At 39.2% G+C, this 25,482-nt stretch overlaps 1 protein-coding gene across 1 annotated transcript in view; it reads left to right on the plus strand.

Moving 5' to 3' along the window:
• LOC127574232 (activin receptor type-1-like) overlaps positions 1-20,536 on the plus strand; it is a 32,350-nt gene extending 11,814 nt beyond the window's left edge. The window contains exons 5-11 of the mRNA XM_052023054.1: positions 4,817-5,028; positions 8,946-9,045; positions 10,203-10,349; positions 12,484-12,759; positions 12,846-13,043; positions 15,104-15,234; positions 18,639-20,536. Of these exons, the coding sequence (XP_051879014.1) occupies positions 4,817-5,028; positions 8,946-9,045; positions 10,203-10,349; positions 12,484-12,759; positions 12,846-13,043; positions 15,104-15,234; positions 18,639-18,773 (1,199 nt within the window). The 3' untranslated portion in view covers positions 18,774-20,536. The remainder of the gene's footprint in view (positions 1-4,816; positions 5,029-8,945; positions 9,046-10,202; positions 10,350-12,483; positions 12,760-12,845; positions 13,044-15,103; positions 15,235-18,638) is intronic.
• Positions 20,537-25,482: the final 4,946 nt, after the last annotated feature.

The raw sequence follows: 25,482 nt of genomic DNA on the forward strand, positions 1-25,482 counted from the left end.
CTTGAATTTCCAATTGACCAGTTTTTAGAGTAGACTGACTAGAAGTTTGCCTGTATCTCTGGCGGTTTTTAGACCACGTTTGTTGAATAAAGAAACTAACCTAAAGGGAAGACAGTTTTTCGTAATGGATTAAAAAGAGAATGGAAAATCCTGCAAAAAAACAAGAACTCTTGAGTAAGTGTAAAGGGTGGCAAGAGAGTAGGAGATGATAGATTATGGAAACCACAGAGATCCAGAGTCATTGCAGCTATCTTTGTACTTGACATTAGCGAAAACCACACAGATCCTTGAGGGACAATCAGGAAAGTGATCAAAATGAATAAGTATAGTAGTTTGTTTTGCAATTAGTGTTCAAATTCCAGAATAACACTTTTGACTCTGGAACTTCTAACCCAAAGAAACATCAGTAAAGTTTGTAAAGCCCTTGGGTGTTCCAGAAGTTTGAAGGGAACAGGCAAGTTCTTTCAAAACAAAAACTTCATAGTTCCCACCAGTTAATTCTGTCATTTAAAATGGACAGTCACTTACTCTTGCCAGCATGTACTAAGCATTAATATAATTTCAAAATTGTTGCTAATAGGATCTTAAGAACTCCATTTGTTTTGGGAAGAGAAGTTTGTGCTAGCTCACCTTTGCAATTGTGTGTATGAAATAAATGATCAAAACTGGTTTACTTTTTTTAAAAAAAGATTCACGTTACAAACTCTTCATGCACAAAATGTGTTAGCTTTTAAACAGTTCATTGGGGAACTGAGCTAAGTATCAACAGCTGCGGGACAAGCTGTTCCCAGGGAAAGCAAAACATTGTGTTTAAACTTCAACAAGTAATGAAGTGGATATGTAAAGAATGGGATGGATTCTACATGTGTTGCATAATAGAATAAACTTGGCATTAGTAATTGCAAGTGAATGAGTAGAGAGAATTTGAAATTGTGTTGACCTAATGACAGCAGCAGGCCCTAATGCTAGCAAAACTAGGTTATGACACATTGCTCTAAATTGTTAGATTGGCCATTAAATATAACAAGAAAATGACAATTTTGAACATGTCCACTACAAACAAAATGGGCTGTACCACAAACTCAGGGTCTTTACCTAAGGGGTGGAGATAATTAACAAATAGGCTGTTTTTAATCAGAATCAGGTTTAATATCACAGGCATATGTTGTGAAATTTATTGTTTTGCGGCAGCAGTACAGTGCAAGACATAAAGACATTAAAAAATACTAGAAGTCACAAAAATAAATAAATAGTGCAATAGAGGAATACTGAGGTAGTGTTCATGGACTGTTCAGAAATCTGGTGGAGGGGAAGAAGCTGTTCCTGAAACGTTGAGTGTGGGTCTTCAGGCTCCTGTACCACCTCCCTGATGGTAGTAAAGTGAAGAGGGCATGTCCCGGGTGGTGAGGGTGCTTAGTGATGGTTGCCGCCTTCTTGAGGCACCGCCTCTTGAAGATGTCCTCAATGGCAGGGAGGGTTGTGCCTGTGATGGAGCTGGCTGAGTCTACAACCCTCTGCAGCCTTTTTTGATCCTGTGCATTGGAGCCTCTGTACCAGGTGGTGATGCAACCAGTCAGAATACTCTCCACTGTACATCTGTAGAAATTTAGTCTTTGGTGACATACCAAATCTCCTCAAACTCCAAATGAAGTAGAGCCACTGGCATGCCTTCTTCCTGATTGCATCAATGTATTGGGACCAGATAGATCCTCTGAGGTGTTGACACCAGGAACTTGAAGCTAATGGGAAAGACGTGTCCATGGCTGTAAAAGTGAATCCAGGATGGTATGATGCCAGGGTTGCAGGTATTTTAAAAGGAGAGGGTAATAAACAGCTGGAAGTTATAGTTCACTTTGGTCTCAACAACATGGGTAAAAAGAGAAATGGGGTCCTACAACATGAATTTAGGGAGCTAGTTAGCAGACTAAAGAACAGTTTGTACTGTCTGGGTTACCTCCAGTGCCACATGCTAGTGATTATAAAAGTTGGGGGACAGGTCACGTGAATGTGTGCTAAAGAGGAGGTGTAAGAGGAAAGGCTTTAGCTTTCTGAATCTAGGTTGCTGATGATACAAAAATAGTTGGCAGGGCCTGACTTGAAACGAGAGTTATTCTGAGGTGAAGAGATCATGGTTCTTTCTATCAGGAATGGAAACAGACGATTACTTTCTAGTGTCACCTCCATTTTGCAAATCAGTCCCAATAGCTGATGTTTTGACTCCAAACGAGGATCTTCCTATTCATAAGTTTGTCCTCTTTGCTTTGCTTCATTATGGATGAATGAAGAGATCCTGTGGGTTGTGTGATGTGCATCCTCCACACCACACTTCCCATGATAACTCCCCAGAGGGAAGTAGTTTGAGGGGGGCTGGGTTTGATGCAGTGTAAGCAGTCACAGTAATATAGGGCTTTAAAATACAGAATTAGAAATTCACCCTTGCTATTTGAAATATAGCATCAATTTTTGTATGTGTGTCTAAGGATCTGATTGTCCCAGAACATGCCAAGCTATCAAGCCTTTACTCTAACAGCCCGTCTAGGATGTTTACCATTTGTCTAGACCTAGAGTAATGACAGTCTTAAAAAGCATGAAGCAGCAGTTTATTTCTTATAATATCTTAATGTTCCCCACATAAGCTAGAGAGGACAGGACCTGGCTATCACTGCCTGTGATGGAAAACTGAACATGACCTACTTTGTAGGTAATCGTTCTCTATTTTTGAATAGTTGTGGGATAACTGGTACAGTGTACCCCTTCAGTGTGGCAGTTTGGTTAATGAAATTTGCACTTGAGGGATTCACAAATCGCTACCAAAAAATTTAAGATAGCAATAAAACTTTGCTGTTATGGAACTTGTCTAGGGGGATAAAATAAAATGTAGACAGAGAACTGAATTAGTTTACCAAGGACAATGATCATAGGCTGCTGGTTCACAGCGGGAGGCAACTTAAGGGATTTGTTTTGGAAACTGACAAGGCAATCTCTTCTGTTGATACTTGTGCAACTTTATTTTATCAAACATAGTAACATCCATTTCCAGTTAATTAAAACATTTTTTCTTCTGCCGACACAGTACAATCAGAATTCCCATGCCTATAAACTGTGCACCTGCATGGGCATTACTTGTTGCTCGGTAGGAAGGCATTTCCACTTATAACATGGGATTCAATGTAAAAAGAAAAAGGGTTGCATTATGGAAAATTGCAACACAGGCAGTTTTCTAGGAACACAACCTCTTCGTAATACAAGGGTACTTTGTACTAGATAGCAGAAACTTTTAGAATTTTGACTTTTATTGCAAGAGGATTGGAGTTTAGAAATAGGGAAGTGTTACTACAATTGGAAATGGCACTGGGGAGGCTGCACCTCAAGTCTTGTGCACATTTTTGGCCCCCTTATTAAAAAATGAATATACTGGCATGGGAGGAAGTCCAAAAGAGATTTATTAGGCTAATTCCTTATTTTAACACAGAGAGTGTGGGTGCGTGGAATGCACTGCTGACAGAGATTGTGGGGACAGATACATTAGGGACATATAAGAGACTCTTAGACACATGAATGATAGAAAAATAGGGGGCTATGTGGGAGGGTTAGATAGCTCTTAAAGCAGGATAAAATGTCGGCACAACATTGTGGGCCGAAGGGCCTGTACTGTGCTGTAGTGTTCTAGGCTCTATGTTCAAAGTGGCTAAAGTAATTGGATCTTTATTCTTTGGAGTTTAGGGGAATGAAGGCTGATATAATTCAGACATGCAAGATCCTTTGGGGGGTGGGGGGGGGCAGGAGAGGGTAGATGTCGATGTATATCCACTAATAGGAAAATGTTGAACAAGGGGACATTTATTAATGGGTGGTCATTTAAAATTAAAGTGTGTAGAACCTTCTCACAGTGGGTGGTGAATCTCTGGAATTCTATAGCCCAGAGGGTTGTCAAGAGTTATTGGGGTTTGTAAAGTAGAAGTAGATAGCTTTGTGAAAGATCAGGGAAGTTTGTATTTTGGGGACCTCACACAGAAGAAGAAATGAGGCCTGGGATGGTCAGCCATGATCATATTGAATGGTGGGGAAGGGTTGAGGTTCTGAGTGACCTCCTCTTGCTCCTTTTTTATGTTTTTATGCACCTTGGGGTCAGGTTTAAGGGGAAGTTCACAGTCTGAGTTAGTGGTGAGTTAATGGGAGCAAAGGTAGCTCCTGTGGAAAATATGTGAAAGTCGCAGGTATATTTCATAGGTGGGTAATTGAAGTTCTGTTTTAAGGTTGGACAGGTGACCACCTACAGTTTTTCCATCGATCTTTGTCAAAGAGTAGGGATCAGAATAGGTTTAATGGAGATGATGAGCCATGATTTGACTGAATGGTAGAGTGTGCTGAGTCGTTTCCTCCTGTTCCTATGTTCTCTTGACTATAACCTGCAATCTGAAACTGTCAGCTTGATTCTGCTGCAGTATACTATGGTGTATGCAGTACAGACTTGCAGGAGATTCAAATGCTAGCATGTAAACCATGTGGATTTGAGCTTTCTCAGGACGTATGATATACAGTAGATACAGTTATATACAGTAGATATGGTGTATTATCCTAATGCATTTCCTGTTCCTTCACCCTTTTTGTTTTCCTACACTGAGCTTACATTTTTTCTTTTGACACAGACCTTGTAAGAAGCTGCTCTAGTGCAGTTTTATGTTTTATATGTACTTTTAAATCACCTTGGTATACATGTGAATGTTTTTTTTTAAAGCAAGAAAGTTCATAAAAAGCTTTCAATGCTACCTGCAAACTGTGACAATTAGCTGAATGTATTTTTTTTTTGTTTCAGCACCAAAAGGAGAGCCAATCGAGTACAGTGTGGAGACGCTAATAATTTTTGTTGTTAGTACAGTCATAGTGCTGATAGTTTTGTCCCTTGTTGCTGTCCTGATTTGTCGCAAAATTCACCAGAATAGGATGGAAAGGTTACATGCTCGTGATGCCGAGAATGGAGCAATTGATGGCCTTATAGCTTCCAATGTGGGAGATAGTACACTGGCGGTAATAAATTTTTGCTATTTTTATAATTCTCTGAAGTTATTGTTGTGTAAAGATGGGTACATGTTGCAACTGTGGGATTGGATGGTCTTGAGTACATCGTGCATAATTCATTTAAAAAAAGTTTGGACATGTCTTGACTGTACACACAAGAATGATGTTTACTATCAAATATGACCATAAATTTCAAAGACCATAAAGAGATTAATAACTTTTTGTTTGTAAAAGAAAATCCTCGGTTCAGTTGTGCTCTCATTGATCAAGTTTGCATTGCAACTAAATAGAACAACCCCAGAGAAAACAAATTTCATTTTGTAGTTAGGCTACCTTAATAGTGGAACTGAATTTTATACTTTAGAGGAATAAAATTATCTCTTCAATCTTCACTTGTACTAATCGATTTTGTTTTAATATACAATGACAATTAGAATGTTTCTTTAGAACACATACCTCTTAAGTGAAGTTGAGGCCAAGATCAGATCAGTCTTGACCTTGCAGAATGATAGAGGAGGCTTAAGGGACTATACAGCCTCCTTTCCTCCTCCAGTATCTTCCTACTTGTGTTTCTAAGTCCAGAGCACCACAAACAGGATTTCATAGGCATTTTTCCCTGATATGTTTATTAAAATGTGTGGCGCTGGAGTAAGCTCTCTTGTACTGTGTACAGTTTATAATTTTCCCACTTTCTTGTTCAGATACTATTCCTTATGAAGTTTTCCACATTATTCAAGCAGATTCAGCAAATTTTAATTTTGCTAGTGTTCTTTATCCACGAAGGTTGGAATGTACTAGACACATAGTTGGGTTTCCAGAATCAAAGTTTGACAAGCATTTTTGGAATCAAGGAACAACACAGACCCCTGTTTATGTGCCTAACTTTTCTCAGGGTGTCTGCACTACTGTGAAGTGATAATCAGTGGCTTTGTCACTGGGCTGAACAAGTCCCTGGGCCGTGGATATAACCTGGACTTTTGATACTAGTTTTTGATAGGACCAGACACGTCCTTTGGAGATGAAGTTTACATCATTGTTCCCACTGTGTCATTATCATCTGTATTAATGCAGCAGTTGCAGTAGTTAAACACAGGGTGCAAACTGCAAGCCAGACCTTAAAGAAGACTTTATTTGGAGGTGATTAAATTTCATCCAGTTGAACTAACAAATTAAATCCTGTTCCAAGGTCTTTTAATGACAATGGTGGTTCATTCTGAATGACTTGTCAAATTGGATCACATCGTAGCTTCTGTTCTTAGAAAGCTGTCACTTTTACAAAATTTTCAATTCTTTGTGATCGAAACTTGGGGTTTATGGCCAAAGGGAAGTCAGAATAAACTACACTGATATCTGTTTAGACCCCCCCTAAACAGCCAAGTATCAGCTTTATCTTCACAGTCTTCTACCTCCAAGGTAGTTTACTGCCAGATGATGCATGAATTGTAGAGGCATTGCACAATCCCATATTAGGTGGGTGCTCTCATTTCAAGTTAATGGCTACCTTGGTGGTAGAATGGTTTTGTTATTAGCATTTCTTTATCTGGTTGAACTCATTCCCCGGATCATGCTAAAATTGTGCTTTCTCTTTGTCTTCATTAGTATGAGTCATCTGACCTTGAGCAAAGACTGCAATCATTGACCGTCAGTTGGGAACTATTAGCTAGTAATTGGAAAGCCTGGTATGAGTCCCAAAAATATAAGCAAGATGCACTTCTTTTGGATGCTTAATTTGACTGATGTCTTACGTGAATATGGTTCTCCAGAGACACAAGAGACTGCAGATGCTGAATCAACAACACAAGACACTGGAGGAACTTGGTGGGTCAGGCAGCATCTGTGGAGGGAAATGGACAGTCAACGTTTTGTGTTAAGACCCTTCTGGATTGGCCCAAATGAAGGGTCTCAACTTGAAACGTCAGTTGTCCATTTCCCTCCATAGATGTTGCCTGACCCACAAGTAAAGATGAGGATTATTTTCTCCAGTGAGAAGATGTCGCCTACAGGCGATTTTCTAAAGTTGGTGTCTGAACCACTGACAGGATGAGTTCTTTATGCCCCATCCTTGTTGCTTCATACTCCAGTGCCTAAAGCATGCCCTGCCTCTCCTTTGCATGATTCCAATGTTACTGACCCCAACTGCAATCTCTGTAAATTGGAAGTCGAAGCTCTTTTGCAATTACGAGTTATGACCTCCAGCATATTGATCAGAAAAGTCAAACTGTGAGCATTGGGAACAAACAAGAAAGTGAGAAAATCTGATAAGATATGCTGGATAGAGAGAATAGTTTGAAAATTTAGGTTTAAAGTTGGGTTTTTAATCAATTTTATTGACAGGAATGTTCCTTCATTATCTAAGGAAATACAATCTAAGAAAATGGCTTTGGCGGACTTCAATTTTTAACTCCAAGTTCATCAGTTGAAAAATATTTTATCTTGGAGTCAGGCAGGAAGGTCTGTGGCCCTCTGAATTAATAAATAACTAGATATCAGTGCCACTGGAATGCTGTAGAACTCTTGGAGACCAGCTTCTGCAGGTGGTGTAGCTTCTGTGAGAAGTCTGTGCAGGATTAGAGACACCTGTCTCAATATATTTTTTTAAAAGGCTAAATAGGATTTTATTTAGAAAAATTAATGCATTTAAACTGTGATCTAAGAATTCTATAATATTTTAACTCCTAAGGTCTTGTGTGCTGTTTAGTTTTTCGGCACAATTACAGCTGGCACTTTACACCTGGTGCACATTGTCTGGTCAGGTGAGATAGCTGGATGCTAAATCTGTTATTAATACTTAAGCTTCCTAATTGAAATAACAATCTGATTCTAATCTTCTGCTTTGCTTTAATTGGAATTTAATTATGAACTCTTCGCACCTTGCAGATTTAGCTTTATAAAATTATGCTAAAATTCCTGCAAAATCAGCTGATTTATATGCTAGGATCAATGGTGTTAAATAACTCGCTCATCACGTCTATAAGAATAAGTTGATGATAAAGGAACTAGAACAAAGACAACACTGTTTTTCGCAAATGATGCAGCCAGAAGGCTTTGCATTGCAACCTACATAAAAGACTGGGTTGCTGAAGGATGGGGTTTTCAGAAAGAAGAAATTGGAGGGTAATTTGGGTAAGGGACAAAGGAGGGTGAATGAAGGCAAGGGAACTACAGAATAAGGGTGAGATGTAGCAAAGATCCAACCTCTTGTGGGTCTGGACTCTGATTGAGACACTCGATCTGAACTCTGGACTAAAACCTAGGGATTGGTCTGATTCTCTGGACACTGGCTCAGGGTACTGCTAAGTTTGGCACAACTCCCCAGCAGTAGGACTGGTGATAACCACTTCCATGCTGAATCTGCAGCCCTGTTTGGATCCATACATGATCTAGGCTTGATAAACATCCTTCACATTGCCCTGAAAATGACTTTGAATTGATCACCAAATCCAGTGAAATCCAGACCCTCCTAATCATGGCCCTCACTGCTCTCCACCTAATCCTATTCTTTCCCCAGCTACCTCTTACTTTGCAGTATTTAAGGAAAAAAACATTCTAATTGTATGAATCCAGCATAACCAATCTATCCAATAATGGGCCACTTTTGATAATGAACATTTAGGGGATATCTATAAGCTCAGAAGTGGATGAGTGTGGAGACCTGAGCTTTGTTGGACTGAAAGATGTAACGTAAATGAGGAGCAAGATCATAGAGAGGTTTAATTATCAGAATTTTAAATTGCGTCTTTAAAGATTATAAAGGAATGGCATTATTCATTAGACATTCAAGTATACTGCTGTTCTGTATTTAACCATGCAATTAATTAAAACTCTGGTTAACATGGGACTGATACTTTTCATTTCTCAGAAGCCATAATTTTAATGATGTAATAGCTATAGTTTCCATATTAATGTTTCATATTTCTCATTCTTAGGATTTGCTTGATCATTCTTGTACATCAGGCAGTGGATCAGGTTTGCCATTTCTGGTACAACGCACAGTTGCCAGACAGATTACCCTGGTGGAATGTGTAGGTAGGTAAAATAACTCAAAACTTCAGCCACATTTAATCAATTTGATTAAAGCTATAAATGAACATTTCAACTTGTTTGTTAGAATTAGCCTTTGGGAAGATAGATTGGGTCACTTTTCACTTGGAGATTACCGGAGGTGTAACTCCTCAGTGGATTATCCTATCAGATTGATTTGATTGTCAATCTTCACAGTTTGGGCATTTGACAGATGAGGAAACTGACCCTCTTGCATATTCAAGTATCCTGAAGTGGGTTGTGGGAGCAGGAAACCTGAATGAAACGAGAGAATAATTTTATATTTAGCAAAAGAAAAAGAAAATATAATAAATAGGTTTAAAAATCCAGAATTGGATTATGAAATAATTTTTTTAAAATTACATTGATAATTTGTCCTTGGTGTTTTAGTTGTAAGGGTTAAAATTACAGTGTATTAGCTAAAAGCTTACAATATTGGTCATTCTGAAGAGGCAGGAATTTCTACTATTAAGTGCCTAAAGGTTATGCTTTTCGTTACAATGTGGCCAAACATACAGCTTGAATGTTTGCAGAAATGTCTGATTTTAGTTTAGTACGCCAGCTTCCAAGAAATATTTTGGCCAATAGGAACATCCAAAAAACCTTGTACTGGAAAGGGTTACATAAACAGCTTTTGACATGTTATCCACTGGAAAACCAAATTTTGCAATGCAGACAGTACAAGAAAAGCACCTAGCAGACGGTTGTTTACGTTAAGGTTTCCTTGCTCCCATATTGCAGGGTCTTGTGGGCAAAGGAATTGAAAAGTAAAATGAGAAAAGTTTCTCAAAAAATTAATAAAGCTAGAACTGTAAATAGTTTAACAACCTACTTATTTGGGAATTAAAACCAAAGTCTGCAAATGAACAAAGGCATTATGGAAACTCACTCCTCTATACCTACATAGCATGTATCCTGGAATGGCCTGGTTATCAGAAAACACAGCAAAAAAAGGTGAAAAGCTATAAAGCTTTGGGAACAAGGACTATACTAGTAACCCAATGGTGTTCTGGTCATCTGCCGAATATTTCAGTCAAGAAGCTCTTGAAAGGAAACAAACATTTCTTGCCCCACTATATAGTTTAAAAACAAAATTGAAACCTTTTTTGTTAACCCTGCCTTCCCCCATCCCTCTGAAACAGGAAAGGGGCGTTATGGAGAAGTGTGGAGAGGCCAGTGGCAAGGTGAAAATGTTGCTGTAAAAATCTTCTCATCGCGAGATGAAAAATCCTGGTTTCGAGAGACGGAAATTTATAATACGGTTCTTCTTCGTCACGAGAATATATTAGGTGAGAAATAATATATACACCCTCATGAATTCAAATTTTATTTTATTTATTTTTTATTTGTACCTTGCAAAATACAGTACAACATGTCAGTTAGCAAGCAGAATTGGAGGGGAAGTACCCTTCTGCATTATTCAAGTAAAAATTATACTTGCCATCTCTGGAGAGAGCTAATGGTATGTGCAAATTTATGAATTAGGCAAGAGTCCATCTGAGTTAGAAATTTATACTTTAAGATCAAAGCTATGATGAAAAACATTACTGAATAGTAGAAATCAAAGGTTTCTCATTCACAACAGTGCATTGTTAAACAGAAGGTAGTTCTGCAAATCCAAAGACCAATACTCGTCATCGTCAGCTATGGAATGAATGCTAGGGACATCATGGTCTTGGGTGCCATCTGTAGTGGAAGGAATATTGTCAAAGAACTGTAAGCATTCAACAGAACCCCTACAGGACATGATGTTCACACAACCCTGAACTCTTGCTATCTATATTCTTTGCACGAATTGTGAAAAACTTTAACATGCACCCTTCTGCACTGTACTACCAAACAAGCTCCACCCGAAAAAAGAAAACAGAGTCACTGTCCCCAGCAAGCAAAACAAAGCTGTAAGAGGCGAATCATATTTGAAAATCTACCATTGTAAAGATAAGCAAAAGTATATATCTCAAAGTGGTAAGAGTTTAATAATTCTAAAACTCCAGTGTATTTCTCAAGTCAAACAAAAGATCATTGCCAATTTGTTTTCTGTCATTTAACCAACTATTTTCTAAAGATGCCAAAATTCCTTTAGGATTGTTTAGCTACAATAATTCTGTAAGAACACTTCATAAACTGTTTATATTGCTTTAATTTTGCATTTTGGATCTTGATCAACGTGTAGGTTTGAAGACTTGTGATATAATAATGGATTGCAGTGAGTAGTAATTTTTTATTAGTGTAAATGACTTGTTTACAGTTGTTAAACTACATGTACCTCCACAAAAATAAATTATGATTCTTTGCCAGATCTCCAATCACCACCCATGCATTTTACACTAAAAATCTGCTGCACAGTCCAGAGTCTTTGCTTTTTTTTGTTCCCTTTCATCTGCATTTGGTATTGAGACTTTGTGGAGTGCTTCTCAACGTGTGTTTTTTTAACAAAACTTGAAGTAGAAGGAATATGTATGAATCCAGGGTGGATGAAAGTGCAAGGCTCTAACTGTGGAGGGATCAGAGGAAAGGCTGCAGCAGTACCAGGCCAAGTGCACAAACCGATGTCAGGATGAAGTGATAAAGCTGTAAGATTTGCGGTTTTCATGGGGATCTTACTTGCAGCTCTGCCCTTTACTTGCAGACTTCATTTCTTGGTAAACAGCTTAAGGAGTTAAACAAAAGCAAGCTCACGGTGCAAATTACTTGCATAAACTTAGACAAAATTGACATAATGGGCAATGAAGTGTCAAGTCACCACTTGGATTAGTGTTAATAATTATATTCAGGGTCAGCTGCTGGTCTGAGATGTCCATATGTATCAAGGATTTACCTGGGTATATTACATATGGCAGTTTTCTGGGTTAGAGAGAAAAGAATTTAAAGCTTTATTTTTTACAGAGAAAAAGATCTAAACATTACAAAAATTGGTTAAAAGGGTTAAGTGAACAGATTTGTCAGTTAACATTGCGAAATTTCTTTCTGCTCAAATGTAAATTGCATCATACCACAATGATATTAGTTTGTTATAGGATTCTATCCATGTTAAACAAAATTCATTACTGTAATGCTGTTTTCAGAATAGTGGTGAGAGTTAGGATGGCTGTCCTTTTCAAACATGTTGGCAATGTTTAAAAAGTTGAGATAAAATAATAAATTATAGAAAGCTAAAAAAATAATTGGGAATGATGATTGAATTGGAAAGGTCCAACAAATCAATGCAAACCAGGGAAGCAGGAGAAGGTTGTTTTTAAAAAAAAGATCAAACTGTGGTTGTGTTAATTTAGCAGTATTAGAATGCTGTGAGCGCAGCAGCCCAAAAGGTGCCCTCGTCCATGCACATTTTATATCTTAAGGTTCCTCTTTATACTTTAATTTCTGTTTATGCCTTGTTTCATGTTCTTATTATTGATTGTAGACATTCTGATTTTCTTTAAGGTTTCATTGCTTCAGATATGACTTCAAGGAACTCTAGCACTCAACTGTGGCTCATCACTCATTATCATGAAAATGGTTCACTCTACGATTATTTACAGCGTAACACAGTGGATACTGTGGTCTGTCTGAATTTTGCCTTATCTATAGCCAATGGTCTGGTACACCTCCACAATGAAATTTTTGGAACTGAGGGAAAACCTGCAATTGCTCACAGAGATTTGAAAAGCAAAAATATCTTAGTGAAAAAGAACCTGCATTGTTGCATTGCTGATCTTGGTGAGTTCACATAAGTGCCACATTATCAACACTGTTGAAGAGGACTAAATGACAATAACTGTATTAACTGTTGTCTCTCTTTGCAGGGTTAGCAGTGATGCATTCACAGACTAATAATCAATTAGATGTTGGAAATAATCCTAAAGTGGGCACGAAACGTTACATGGCACCAGAAGTACTTGAGGAATCTATTCAAGTTGATTGTTTTGATGCCTACAAGCGCGTGGACATCTGGGCCTTTGGACTTGTATTGTGGGAAGTAACTAGAAGAACGTTCAGTAACGGTGAGCATTACTACAACCACCTTTTTCGGTTACTAGTCATCATAATCAATTTGAATTTAAGAAAAGTAAATTAGTTGAAATGAAAATACTGTTGCATAAGTAAAGCAATTTTTTTATAATGCATTTAACCTTTATGTAGTTCCCAAAAGCACAGTATGTGTAATAACTGGTTATATTCTTCCAAATTTCCATAAATCCTACAATGGTTCCCATGGATCAGAAGGTAACGAGTATAACACCGCTGTTAACAAGGAAAGAGGAAACTGGAGAACAGTTAGCCTGACATCAGTAGTAGACAGAATGCTCGAATAAGTTTTGAACGAAATAGTAACAGGCACTTAGAATAATAGTAGGATTGGACAAAGTTATGAAAGGGAAATAATGTTTGATAGATCTATTAATTTGAGGTTGTAACTGGCAGACCAGACACTGTAAAGGAGAACCAATCGATGTGTATTTGGGCTTTCAGATGGCCTTCAATAAGGTGCCACACAAAAGGTTATTAAATAAAATTGGAGTATATGATATTGCGGTAATATACTCGCATCGACTGAGGATTGGTTAATGGACAGAAAACAGTAGAAACAAATAGGTTATTTTCGGATTGGGAGGCTGTGGCTAGTGGGGTGCTACAGGGATTTCTCTGGGTTTCCAGCTGTTTACAATCTATGTCGATGGTTTGGATGTGGAGACCAAGTGTAATTTAATTATTAGAATCTAGGTGGATGGGTGAGACATCGGGGGTGGGAAGTCATTCACTTTGGCAGATATGATAGAAAGATATTTTTTAAATGGTGAAAGATTAGAAAATGCTGGAGTTTAGATATTCTTGAATTAATGAAAGTTAACAATCAAGCACGTGTGATTAGGAAAGCAAATAGTATCTTGAGCTGCATTGCGAGAGGATTTGACTATAAGAGTAAATACATAATTCTGTAATTAAATGGAGCTCTGGTGGGACTATACCTGGAATATTGCATGGAGGGCCAGTGCTCCAACCTAAAGCAGTAGAGGGAGTGCAATACTTCCATGAATGTGGATTCTCCTATCACGAGAAATTAAGCAGACTTGGCCTGTCTAGAATTTAGAAGAATGAGAGGTCACCTCATTGAAACACAGAAGATTCTTATTGAGCTTGACAGGGTAGCTGCAGGCATGATATTTCCTCTGGCTAGAGTATCTAGAGCAAGGAAAATAATTTAGTTTAACAATAATAAAACTTTGTAATTCTCTGTGCAAGAGGACTGTTGCTCATTTACTGAATATATTCAAGACAGGGATCAATTGATATTTGATTCTTAAGGGCTATGAGGAAAGTGGCATTGAAGTAGAAGATCATCCACTATCTAAGGGACTAGCAGAGAAGTGTGAAGACCAAGTGACCACTGGCTTCTGTTTCTTATATTCTTAACTTAAGATTGTAAAATCCATTAGTAAGGTATTCTAAGTAGTGTTCTATAATCAGGAATCAATTTTAAAAATGAATACAGAAGATGCAGGAAACACTCAAGGCAAGCAGCATCTATGGAAGGAGAAACAGTTAGTGTTTCAGATCCGGGACCCTTCATCAGAACTCATTTTTGTGTCAGATATCTAGTAGCTGTAGTTTTTATTTTCAGCAACTTTAAAAACAGAAAATGTTTGCACCACCACATCGTGTATTCTTTAGCAATTAGATGTAGGAATCCTGCAGCCCAGTCACTTCTCTGTCCGTTCTTGTACATTTTGTTTGTGAAGTCAATAACTGAAATGCCAGCCCCATTTTCTCCCCACCTCAATGTCATTTACATTGCAGCCTTGATGAGATCAGCTAGTTCAGCACAGAGTGCAAATCATTTTGGGTCAGTCTGCATTGTGCTGAACAAATCCCCTACTCAGTAGTTAAAGCCACTGTTTTGTTTGGGTGCAACTATGAACAAGTCATTCCTTGGATTGAGATCCCTAGGCCAGGGATTTGAGCAGTCAGTTTAATCCTTTCTGGATTGTCAGATCTATGTTGGACAGTTTTACATTGTGAAATCTAAATTTCATTTGCTTAGAATTCAAGTTTTTTTTTGCAGGGATTGCTGAAGAATACAAACCTCCGTTCTATGATCTGGTGCCGAATGACCCTAGCTTTGAAGATATGCGAAAAATTGTATGTGTGGAACAGCAAAGGCCAAATATTCCTAACAGATGGTTCTCTGACCCTGTGAGTTCAATATCCTATGTTTTGAATAATAATTTAATTCACCATTTCATTGCAGGGTTTTTGATCATACTGAACATGTCAAGTATGGTACTTTCCTGTATGGGTCAAGTCTGTCCTACTCTATCACTCTCTCGCTCTCAATCTGAACCATAGAACAATACAGGCCCTTTGGCCCACCATGTTGTGCCGCCCTTCAAACCGCACCTAAGACTATCTAACCCCTTCCTCCCACATTTCCCTCTATCTTAAATTCCTCCATATGCTTATCTAACAATCTCTTGAACTTGACCAACGTATCAGCCTCCACCACCACCCCAGGCAGCGCATTCCATGCACCAACCACTCTCTGGGTGAAAAACCTCCGTCTGACATCTCCCTTGAACTTCCCACCCATTACCTTAAAGCCATGTCCTCTTGTATTGAGCACTGGTGCCCTGGGGAAGAGGCACTGGCTGTCCACTCTATCTATTCCTCTTAATATTTTGTACACCTCTATCATGTCTCCCCTCATCCTCCTCCTCTCCAGAGAGTAAAGCCCTAGCTCCCTTAGTCTCTCACCATAATCCATACTCTCCAAACCAGGCAGCATCCTGGTAAATCCCCTCTGCACCCTTTCCAACGCTTCCACATCCTCCCTATAATGAGGCGACCAGAACTGGACACGGTACTCTAAGTGTGGTCTAACCAGAGTTTTGTAGAGCTGCATCATTACTTTGCGGCTCTTAAACTCGATCCCACGACTTATGAAAGCTAACACCCCATAAGCTTTCTTAACTACCCTATCCACCTGTGAGGCAACTTTCAGTGATCTGTGGATATGAACCCCCAGATCCCTCTGCTCCTCCACACTGCCCAGAATCCTGCTATTTACCTTGTACTCCGCCTTGGAGTTTGTCCTTCCAAAGTGTACCACCTCACAGTCCTCCAGATTGAACTCCACCTGCCACTTGTCAGCCCAGCTCTGCATCCTATCAATATCCCTCTGTAAGCTTCGACAGCCCTCCACACTATCCATGTTCTTTGTTCTCTGTGTTCTTTTCTATTGTCTGCTTTTTCATTTTCATCTGTTGAGTGTTACAGAAAAGCCAAATGTCACCTTCTTTCCAAATCACCTTCGATATTGTCACTTTCAGCTGCTAATCCAGAGGAAGTGCTTTGTCCATATTATTCAGTTTGAATCAATCCTGTGTCTAAAAATCACAAGTGCATATGTGGAATTTAGCAGTCTGGTAACTGTTTGGATCGATCAAGTAAGAGCAGGTCTGAGGAATTCAGCGGCTATTGATTTCTAAATGCATAATTGGACTTCATATTAAAACCCAAAAATATAAGGCAGAATTGAAACAGCTAATACAACCATTTTAAATATTTTGGATTAACCGATATCAGTTATGTAGATAAGAGTATGAGAAATCAGAGACAACAACCCTTTCAATGTGCTCCACCATTTAAGATGAGAAAAGATATCTTTATTAGTCACATGTACATTGAAACACAGTGAAATGCATCTTTTGCGTAGTGTTCTGGGGGCAGCCCGCAAGTGTCACCACACTTCCTGTGCCAACATAGCATGCCCACAACTTCCTAACTCGTACATCTTTGGAATGTGGGAGGAGACCGTAGCACATGGAGGAAACCCTCGCAGACATGGGGAGAACATACAAACTCCTTACGGACAGTGGCCGGAATTGAACCCGGGTCGCTGGCGCTGTAAAGCGTAACGCTAACTGCTACACTACCGTGCCTGCCAAATGTGGCAGATATTTGACCTCTGCACTGTCCTCAGATCCTTCACTTCCCTTCAAATTCAAAAATATATCAATTGCATTTTGATTATCTTCAACCATTTGGCACCTAGAGATTTGTAACCATTTAAGTGAAGAAGTTTCTCATCTCAGTCCTAAATGTCCCCACTTAAAATACCATTAACTTCTGTTCCTCATTCTCTGTCCCAGTGAAGCAAGACCTGTCCTAATTGGATCATGCCTGCTGTTCTCCTTGGGCCCATAAATTAATGTTTTGCCTGTTCTCTTCGGTTCTCTCATTCATTTCAAGTTTTACTTTTGTCCTTTGAATTTCCACAAACAATAGGTTCAAAATGCGAATCATTCTTTTTAACATGTTAAGATTCTTTGGAGATAGAAATAACCAAAAATCAGAAAATTGGTGAGAAGATTGGTGATTGAGACCAAAGCCAACACTTTACATATGTTTTCAGGAAGGTTTTGAGGTGGTGAGGTAGTGGCACTGAGTGTGAGCAGACATTAAAACTCTAGCCATCGGTGTAGTTGAGGGAAGGGAATGCAAAAGGTTCTACCAGAATTGGAAGAGCAGGTGGTACATGGAGATGTTTCGGCCAGAGAGAATGTGGTATCAAGGCAGGGAAATCTCGCTGATGGATGGAAGCAAGGATTTTGACGTGGATATGTTGAGAGACAGGAAACTGCTGACCGGGTCACTGGCGATTACTGAACAGGTTTAAAATACACCAGTATATTGGATTACTAGCTGTGAGGGTTGAACTTGGGCGTCATCCATTGTAGTAGAAATAGCTTGAAATAACCAGCTTGTTAGTGAATGTTTCAGCAATAATGCCCTTTGGTTATGAGCTAAGGTGCCTGATATCCAGGTGGAAGTAGTTTTATTAGGTGGCTAATACATGTGCTTTGATGTGTAGCTTCTGACTAAGGTGCTGGGGGTATCCACCATCTGGCTTTGTCAAAGGGAGCAGAGGAGGGAAGAATTAAGAGAGGCTGTTTGGTTTAGCTGATGAGTCACCATGGCAGTGACCTTGAGGTGGTTGATGAAATGGTAAAGGATTGTGTCATAGGACTGGAACTGGATATCAATAATCAAGCATGAACCTTGCAAATAAGTAAAAGAAAGGAGCCAGGGGTGTAATGAGAACAAGTTATAGGTTTCCATCATTGAGGTACAGATTAAAGCAGGGATGTCAAGCACAGGTTAGATGGTGGGCCTGATCTGACATCCTAACGCAAAGCATGGGCAGAAATTATTCAGACACTGGTGGAAATTGCCTGTACATTTTGTCCTGTGCTTGAGAAGTGGGTGCATTTGGTATCAGCTAAATCTTGCATCTAATGAATGCCAATGATCACCACCACGGGAGCTGCTCTGGGGTACCAGCAGCTTCACTCGGCTCTCCTGCCTTCCTCCAAGCTTGAGCTGGTGCACATGCCGCCTCTGCTTTTCAGTTAAGGTGAAGTGACCTGGAAATGGTAAAGTAAGGAGTGCACAACAACTGGGGAAATGAGCAGCTTTTTCAACTTTCCAAGAGGAGGTGATGTGAAGAGCATCGCTATTCCGACGCGCAGAATAAGGGAGACTGAACTTGAATTTAAAAATACTTGGTTGCGTTATAACGTTACTCATTTCTGTTCCAGACCTTGTCTGCTCTTGCCAAGCTGATGAAGGAGTGTTGGTACCAAAATCCTTCTGCGCGACTCACTGCATTACGTATCAAAAAGACCTTAGGGAAAATAAGCAACTCGTTAGAGAAAGTGAAAATGGACTGCTGATTGGAAAATGAGTACCGATATTTATCACTGTCAACAAATATAATGAGATCTACTGGATGGGATGAAAAGCAGATCTCAAGCTGCCCATTATTCTGTTTTTACAGTTAAACATATGGCAGTAACAGAGTGTCAGCAAGGGCACCATGGTTATGTGGCAGATGGATCATTGTCTTTAACCAGACCAATCACTCAACCATGGCTGTTCCTCTTGATACAAATAGTCAGGCAGTGGTTGGTTGCTTACTCACTGGCCGCGCTCTAATTTGAGTTCTATTTGGAAGAGGAAGTTTTGCACTAAATATTTTTTTTGCATTGCTGTACAATTATCAAGTAGGCTGCAATAGCCCTGACCTGTGTATTTATATTCAGTCTGTAAAATAGCATGCAGGTTTTAATTCTGAATAGGCAAGACATGATGGCTTTGTTACAGGAGATACTTGAACCATCTAATGGTCATTGGACTATAATATAAAGCTACAGTGGTCCTTATGTTTTAATGTGAAAGGGGGACATATTCACCAGCTAATAGTGGTGGTGCCTTGACACTTATGATAGTTGTTTAAGGTTAAGTTACACAACTGAGCTAAGGAATACTTTCCACAGTAGTATGTGTATCATTTTAAAGCTAATGTTCATGCAGATTGTGTTTGCCTTTGGTGCTGTATCCAAGATTTAAAATTATTTTTATATTTTCATCATAGGAAGTAACATTTGTCTTTTGAGTTACAGGTTAGAATTTGTTCTTTTGCCTTTTTTATCTCAAATCATAGAGAGACTTGATTGGCCTCTGATTCTTCTCATTGTTAACTATAGTTAAGAAAATTATAGTTTGTCTTTACGTAAGTGCCCAATTATTTAACTTAATCATGGTCAAAACACTCCTGTAATAAGTCTTCCTGAAAATGACCATGGAGAGTAAAGGAAATTATTAATTTCCACCTTGTTCAAAGTGGCAAACACTAATAAGGACATTGTACAGGAAGGGACTATAGCCTTCAAACATTGCTTCCCTGTATAGTCGTTGGAAGATAAGGAAATTAGTCACAGATACTTAAAAGAAAAAAATGATCTCCATTGATGAGAATTGTTTCCCTAAAATACTGTAATAGAACACTAATATGGTCTTTAATGTAAATGTATGCAGCCTGCTGTGTTGCCTTTTGTTATTGTGTGTTTTAATTTGTGCAATGGGTCTCACAGAGTACTCGACATATTATGTAGTTTTAAACAAAAGGGCTTACTGGGTTATTTTATGTGAAAGTATCTGCATTAGTAAACAGGTTAATTTCATTTGGGACATTTGAGGTGCTTTACCATTTGGTGAATTGTGCAACAAATATCATTTTTGCACTGTAATACTTATCACTACTTAAGTATATTTGCTTTCAAAAAGCAATAATTGCATTTTAAAACTTAATATTCCTGCAATTTTGTGCACAGACGAAGCATCATGACATAACTGCAGCCTAAATTAATGTCCCTCACTATGCTTTGTAACCTGGTTGCTTACAGTATCCATTTACAAATAACTTTTAAACAAAACATTTATGAGCAATATTAACTACTATGTCACATTTATTTAGTGCTGCATTATAAGATGCAACAACTATGGTTCAAGTTTCAGTGTTCACACTTAGAAACATTATTTAAGCCTTAATTCTTAGGACTGGTGCAATTTTTTGCTATTTTAAAAATACACCAATCTCCAAGTTTTTCATTTAATTCAGAAAACACTAATAAAGGTATGTCCTGTGTGTTATTCACTTTAGTCTTCGTTTACATTATTCAGCATTAATTTACCAACTTCAAGATGCTGGAAGTGTTTAGTTTGGGGACAGTAAATGTTTAAGATGACATCATTAAAAGCCATTCTGCAATATTGTGAGAAATAAGACATAAACTCTTAGCTCTGACTTTAATTTTATATTGTGTAAAATGGAATTTGTTATCTGGAGCAAACCTTGGATTACTTGCCTGTTATCCTGGTTAGCAACAGCATAGGGAAGGATTCCACATAATCAACCAAATCGACGTGTATTTTTCCAACATTCCACTTAAAAGACTGCCGTTTAAAGCAGTGGAGTTCCTGATGAAAGATAGGAAGGTACTATGCTTGGAGGAGTTGCATCAAGTTCAGAGAAACGTTGACCAATTAATGTAGCTGCAGGAATCGGTCAGATTCTGGATATTCTGCGGTGACTGCCTCTCCTTTTGATTTCCCAAGAGATTTCTACCATCCACAAAGACTGTCCATTTACTGAGATGAGTGCAACTTAAACAACAAGTAGGGCAGAGCAGATTGTTTGATTTGGCAACTTTCAACCATTCATGCACCATGCCTATGGTAAGTATCCTTTTCAAAAAGTGCTGCAGCAAATCCCAGATTTTCACCACTTCAGATTCTCCTTTCATTGCAACTTGTGTGGAAAATATTTCGGTGTTCCTTATTTGTCACCAGGTCAAAATCCTGGAAACTTCCTACTGAATGGTACTGTGGAAGTATCTTCACCTTATTGCATTAGCTTACCACCACCTCAAGGACGATTACAAGTGAGTAATAAATGTCTTTGCCAGCAACACCCACCTCAGAAACAAGTAGAGGGGTGATTACAAGGATAGTAGTGGTCCATTAGATCACTCATGTGGCCCTATAGTTGAATTTTTGAAGGTTGTTTGACCATTTGAGATGTCAGATCCGAGTCTGATCTTATCTGGCAGCCATGTGTACTCATCAGCAAGGGAAGAGCTGCAATATTAATCAGCTGGTTGTACACGAGTGCTGCCTAATCCTGAGTTTTAGACCAATTCTAATGCTTTCATTATTGTTCCATTGGAGAGTTGGCCCAATACACTCCTGACAGCTACAGGTGGCCTGACTTAGCCGTCAATTATTTTAATGAATTTTATTTGTTCTGACCCAGTGAATAGTAGAGACTATGTCAGAGTGATTGACTGTATCCCCATTCTGTCATTTGGATTTAAATCACTGATGCAGATTCAAGGAAAGTGGTCACCATAAAAAAAATCTTTCTCTGAAGTATTTGGCCTGGTGGTAGCATGCTTGCTTCAGATCGTGGATCGTGGATTCAACTAGCACTGTGAAGGCTTGAGCAGATCATCTCAGGTGATGTTCCTGACTGTTGGAGATGTTAAACCAAAGCCCCATCTGCCCCCGAGTGAATGTAGAAATTACCCTAGCACTATTCAAAGAAAATTGGGGAGGTTCTCTTGGTGGCCCTGGACAACCCTTTGCAATAAACAATAGATGAACAGAGTGCCAGAGAGCAGTGGTTGGTTTGACCATTGCCAAACCACTAGCCACAGATTTCCCCGTCTTGCCTTGGATTTCCCAGGCTCTAATGTTTTGGACCAGTCTCTCCCATGGGACCTTTTCAAAAATCCTTGTAGACTACATGAGCTGCACAGCCTCATCAATACTCTTTGTTATCCCTTTGAAAAATTCAATCAAATTGGTCAGACAGGATTTCCCCATAAGAAGTCATGTTATCTTTGATTAATCTGTCTTTTCACATGTAGTCCCTCAGAATTTCTTTCAATAACTTCCCTACTGCTGATGTTAGGCCTGTAATTATCTGGTTTATTTCTGCTGTTCAGTTTATGCACTACTCTTCTACATTATTTTGAATTGTATACTAATTGTATTAGAAGTCAAACCCATCCTTCTGTGGGGATCTTAATCAGTTCAATCTGCTTGGACAAACGACTCTCCCACTGCAGAATCTTGTTAGATTAACACAGCTGCAGCTGTTTTCCAAAATAGATAATTGGTTCAGTTGTTGACAGAACACTCACAGTGTCTATAATCTGTGGTGTCTGTATTAGATCACTCCACTAATGATGGAGATAATGGGGAAACTTGCAACATGGTTTGAAGTGGGAGGGCAGATTACTTAAAGATCATCCTTTAATTCAAGTACAACAATGGGACAACTACCAGACCAAAATGAAAAGAACTGGGCTCATTTCAGCCACATGTATTGGCCTTGCCTCTGGTACAGTTTGTTACTCTATCAAAAAAAAATTCCCACCTTGCCACCTACGTTCTCATTCAGATTGTTACTATGTATGACAGACAGCCACAGACTCAGCACCCACCCCTGCAGCACACCACTGGTCACAGGCCTCCAATCTGTGAAACAACCCTCCACGACCACCCTCTGACCCCTTCCACCAAGCCAATTTTGTATGCAGTTGGCCAGCTCACCCTGAATCCCATGTGATCTAACCTTCCAGACCAGTCTACCACGCAGGACCTTGTCAAAAGCCCTTCTAAAGTCCACATAGCCATCTATCACTCTGTCCTCATCAATCTTCTTGGTTATCTTTTCAAAAAACTCAATTAGATTTGAGAGACAATTTCCCCACACACAAAGCCATGCTGATTATCCCCAATTATCCTTGCCTTTCCTAATGCAGATATTTCCATCTCTCAGAATCCCTCCAATAACCACCACTGATGCTAGACTGACCAACTTCTTCAATGTTCTTTCTCCTAGTGCAGTTCCTGGCAATGCCAGGGATTCGTTTTGTGTAGGCAGGACCCTCAGTGCTATTCCATCACAGTACATTTTAGATGTTGCTCAGCAAACACTGAGCATCTCATTTGTTACTTGCTTTATAAGCTTTGTAAAGAGTAAGCTTTCTAACTGCAGTGGACCATAAAGCAACCACCTGTTCTACCATTCTAATATGCTGCATCTGCTGGTTTGCAGTCTAAAGCTAATATACTTAACTACATAACCTACTGGGCTATAGCCAGGGCTCACGGCTTCTGTGCTGTTCTATGAGAGGTGCAGTCTTCCAGATGAGGCTTTAAGCTTTCAGACGGATGTAAAAAAATCCTGTAACAATATTCTATAGAACTGGAGTGCTTTGTAGGTGTCCTGGCCAATGTTTATCCCTCAACCAATATCATCAAAACAAAACAGTTGGTAATTATAACATGTGTTCCTTGTGGGAACTTGCTGTGCCATGTTTACAACATTATACTCATGATATTACTTCAAAAGTAGTTAATTGGCTGTAAAAATGCTTTGGGTAGTCTGTGGTCACTAAAAGGTAAATGAAAGTCCTATTTTAACTACTGTGGTAAGTGAAAGTCCTATTTTAACTACCAGTAAGCCTTTGCTATGTGTGACTTACAAATTGTCCAGGATGCAACAGACCCTCAAAGGCCAAGACAGCCCTATCATATTCCAAGGGCCATTAAACTTCCCTATGCTGAAGAATTAATTATGATTCCCAAGCTCACCATCAAACATATCCTTCCTTGGCCTGGAACAAAACCACCTCCATTTCTGCCAGAAATGTTCTGCATCACTGTGTCCTTCATCATCAAAGAAAGAAAGAGAATATCGAGATCTCAGCTTCCACAACTTACAAATCTCAGAGGAGACTTGTCCTTTCACATTCTCTGGTAAACAGGAGTTTAAATAACAGTATGAAAAGTGCAGATGATGTTCTGATCTCCGTCTAGTAAAATCAGCCATTCAGCTAAGTACTTTGCCTTTGACAAAGCCATGGGAAAAAATAATGTAGGTTAGAACTCTTCAGGTCTGTGGTCCTCATTTATAAGATAAAAGTCAATGCCAAAGTGCAGACCTTGGTTTGTATAGGAACAATTCTGCTCTCAGGCTGTGAATGACTTGGAAATATATTGCCATTCCTTCTAGTATTTAAATACTAGAAATCCTTTTGCAATAAAATTGTAGAAGGACTGCAGCAATACAAAGAAGCGGCGCACCGTCAGCTTCTTAAAGGCAAGTATAGAGGGGCATTAAAGAGCAGTCTCAGCAGCAGTGCACATAACACAAATGATTATAAGATTTCTTTATTAGTCACATGTACATCGAAACACACAGTGAAATGCATCTTTGGGTAGAATGTTCTGGGGGCAGCCCGCAAGTGTTGCTATGCCTCCGGCACCAACAAAGCATGCCCACAACTTCCAAACCCGTACGTCTTTGGAATGTGGGAGGAAACTGGAGCACCAGGAGGAAACCCACGCAGACATGGAGAGAACGTACAAACTCCTTACAGACAGCGGCTGGAATTGAACCCGGGTCGCTGGCGCTGTAATAGCGTTACGCTAACCGCTACGCTACCCTGTATAACGCCAGCAAGTTAATCAATCAGTGTGATTAAAAGAAACTAATGGTGTAGCTTTGTAGAGTTTGGGAAAACAAGCTTAGTTCTGCTGAGAGGTAAAATTGTGGTTTCACTGATCATATGTTGTAGCCACAAGGAAAGGAATTGTCATGAGTTCAAAGACTTGACTTCAAAGCTGCCAGTCAGTGCAGGCTTTGACGGACACAGCCAACAGGGGTGTGTGTGTGTATCCTTCCTGACTCCATTGTCAGTTCAAGCCAACCAAGTTCTTGTGGCAGTTTTGTCCACGGCACAGCAGGTTAAATAGGTTTAACCAGAAGTAGAATAAAATTGCAACCATTTCTGCTTAGTTCCACATGTGAAATATGACCCATGACTTTCTGTAGGGATTTTCATTAGCACTGGAAACAGCTGTTCCAGTTTCAAACACACGTCAGTAACATTAACAACAGTGCAGTGCTGTTTTCAGCCTTCCTGCTCATTGAGTAACTAGGGACTGTTATTTATTTGTTTACTTGGACCGCAGACGAACCAGCTTTTACTAACACTTCTTCCTTTAGAACACCACTATTTAAAGGGA

This window comes from Pristis pectinata, chromosome 9, assembly GCF_009764475.1.
Source record: "Pristis pectinata isolate sPriPec2 chromosome 9, sPriPec2.1.pri, whole genome shotgun sequence".
Lineage (NCBI taxonomy): Eukaryota > Metazoa > Chordata > Chondrichthyes > Rhinopristiformes > Pristidae > Pristis > Pristis pectinata.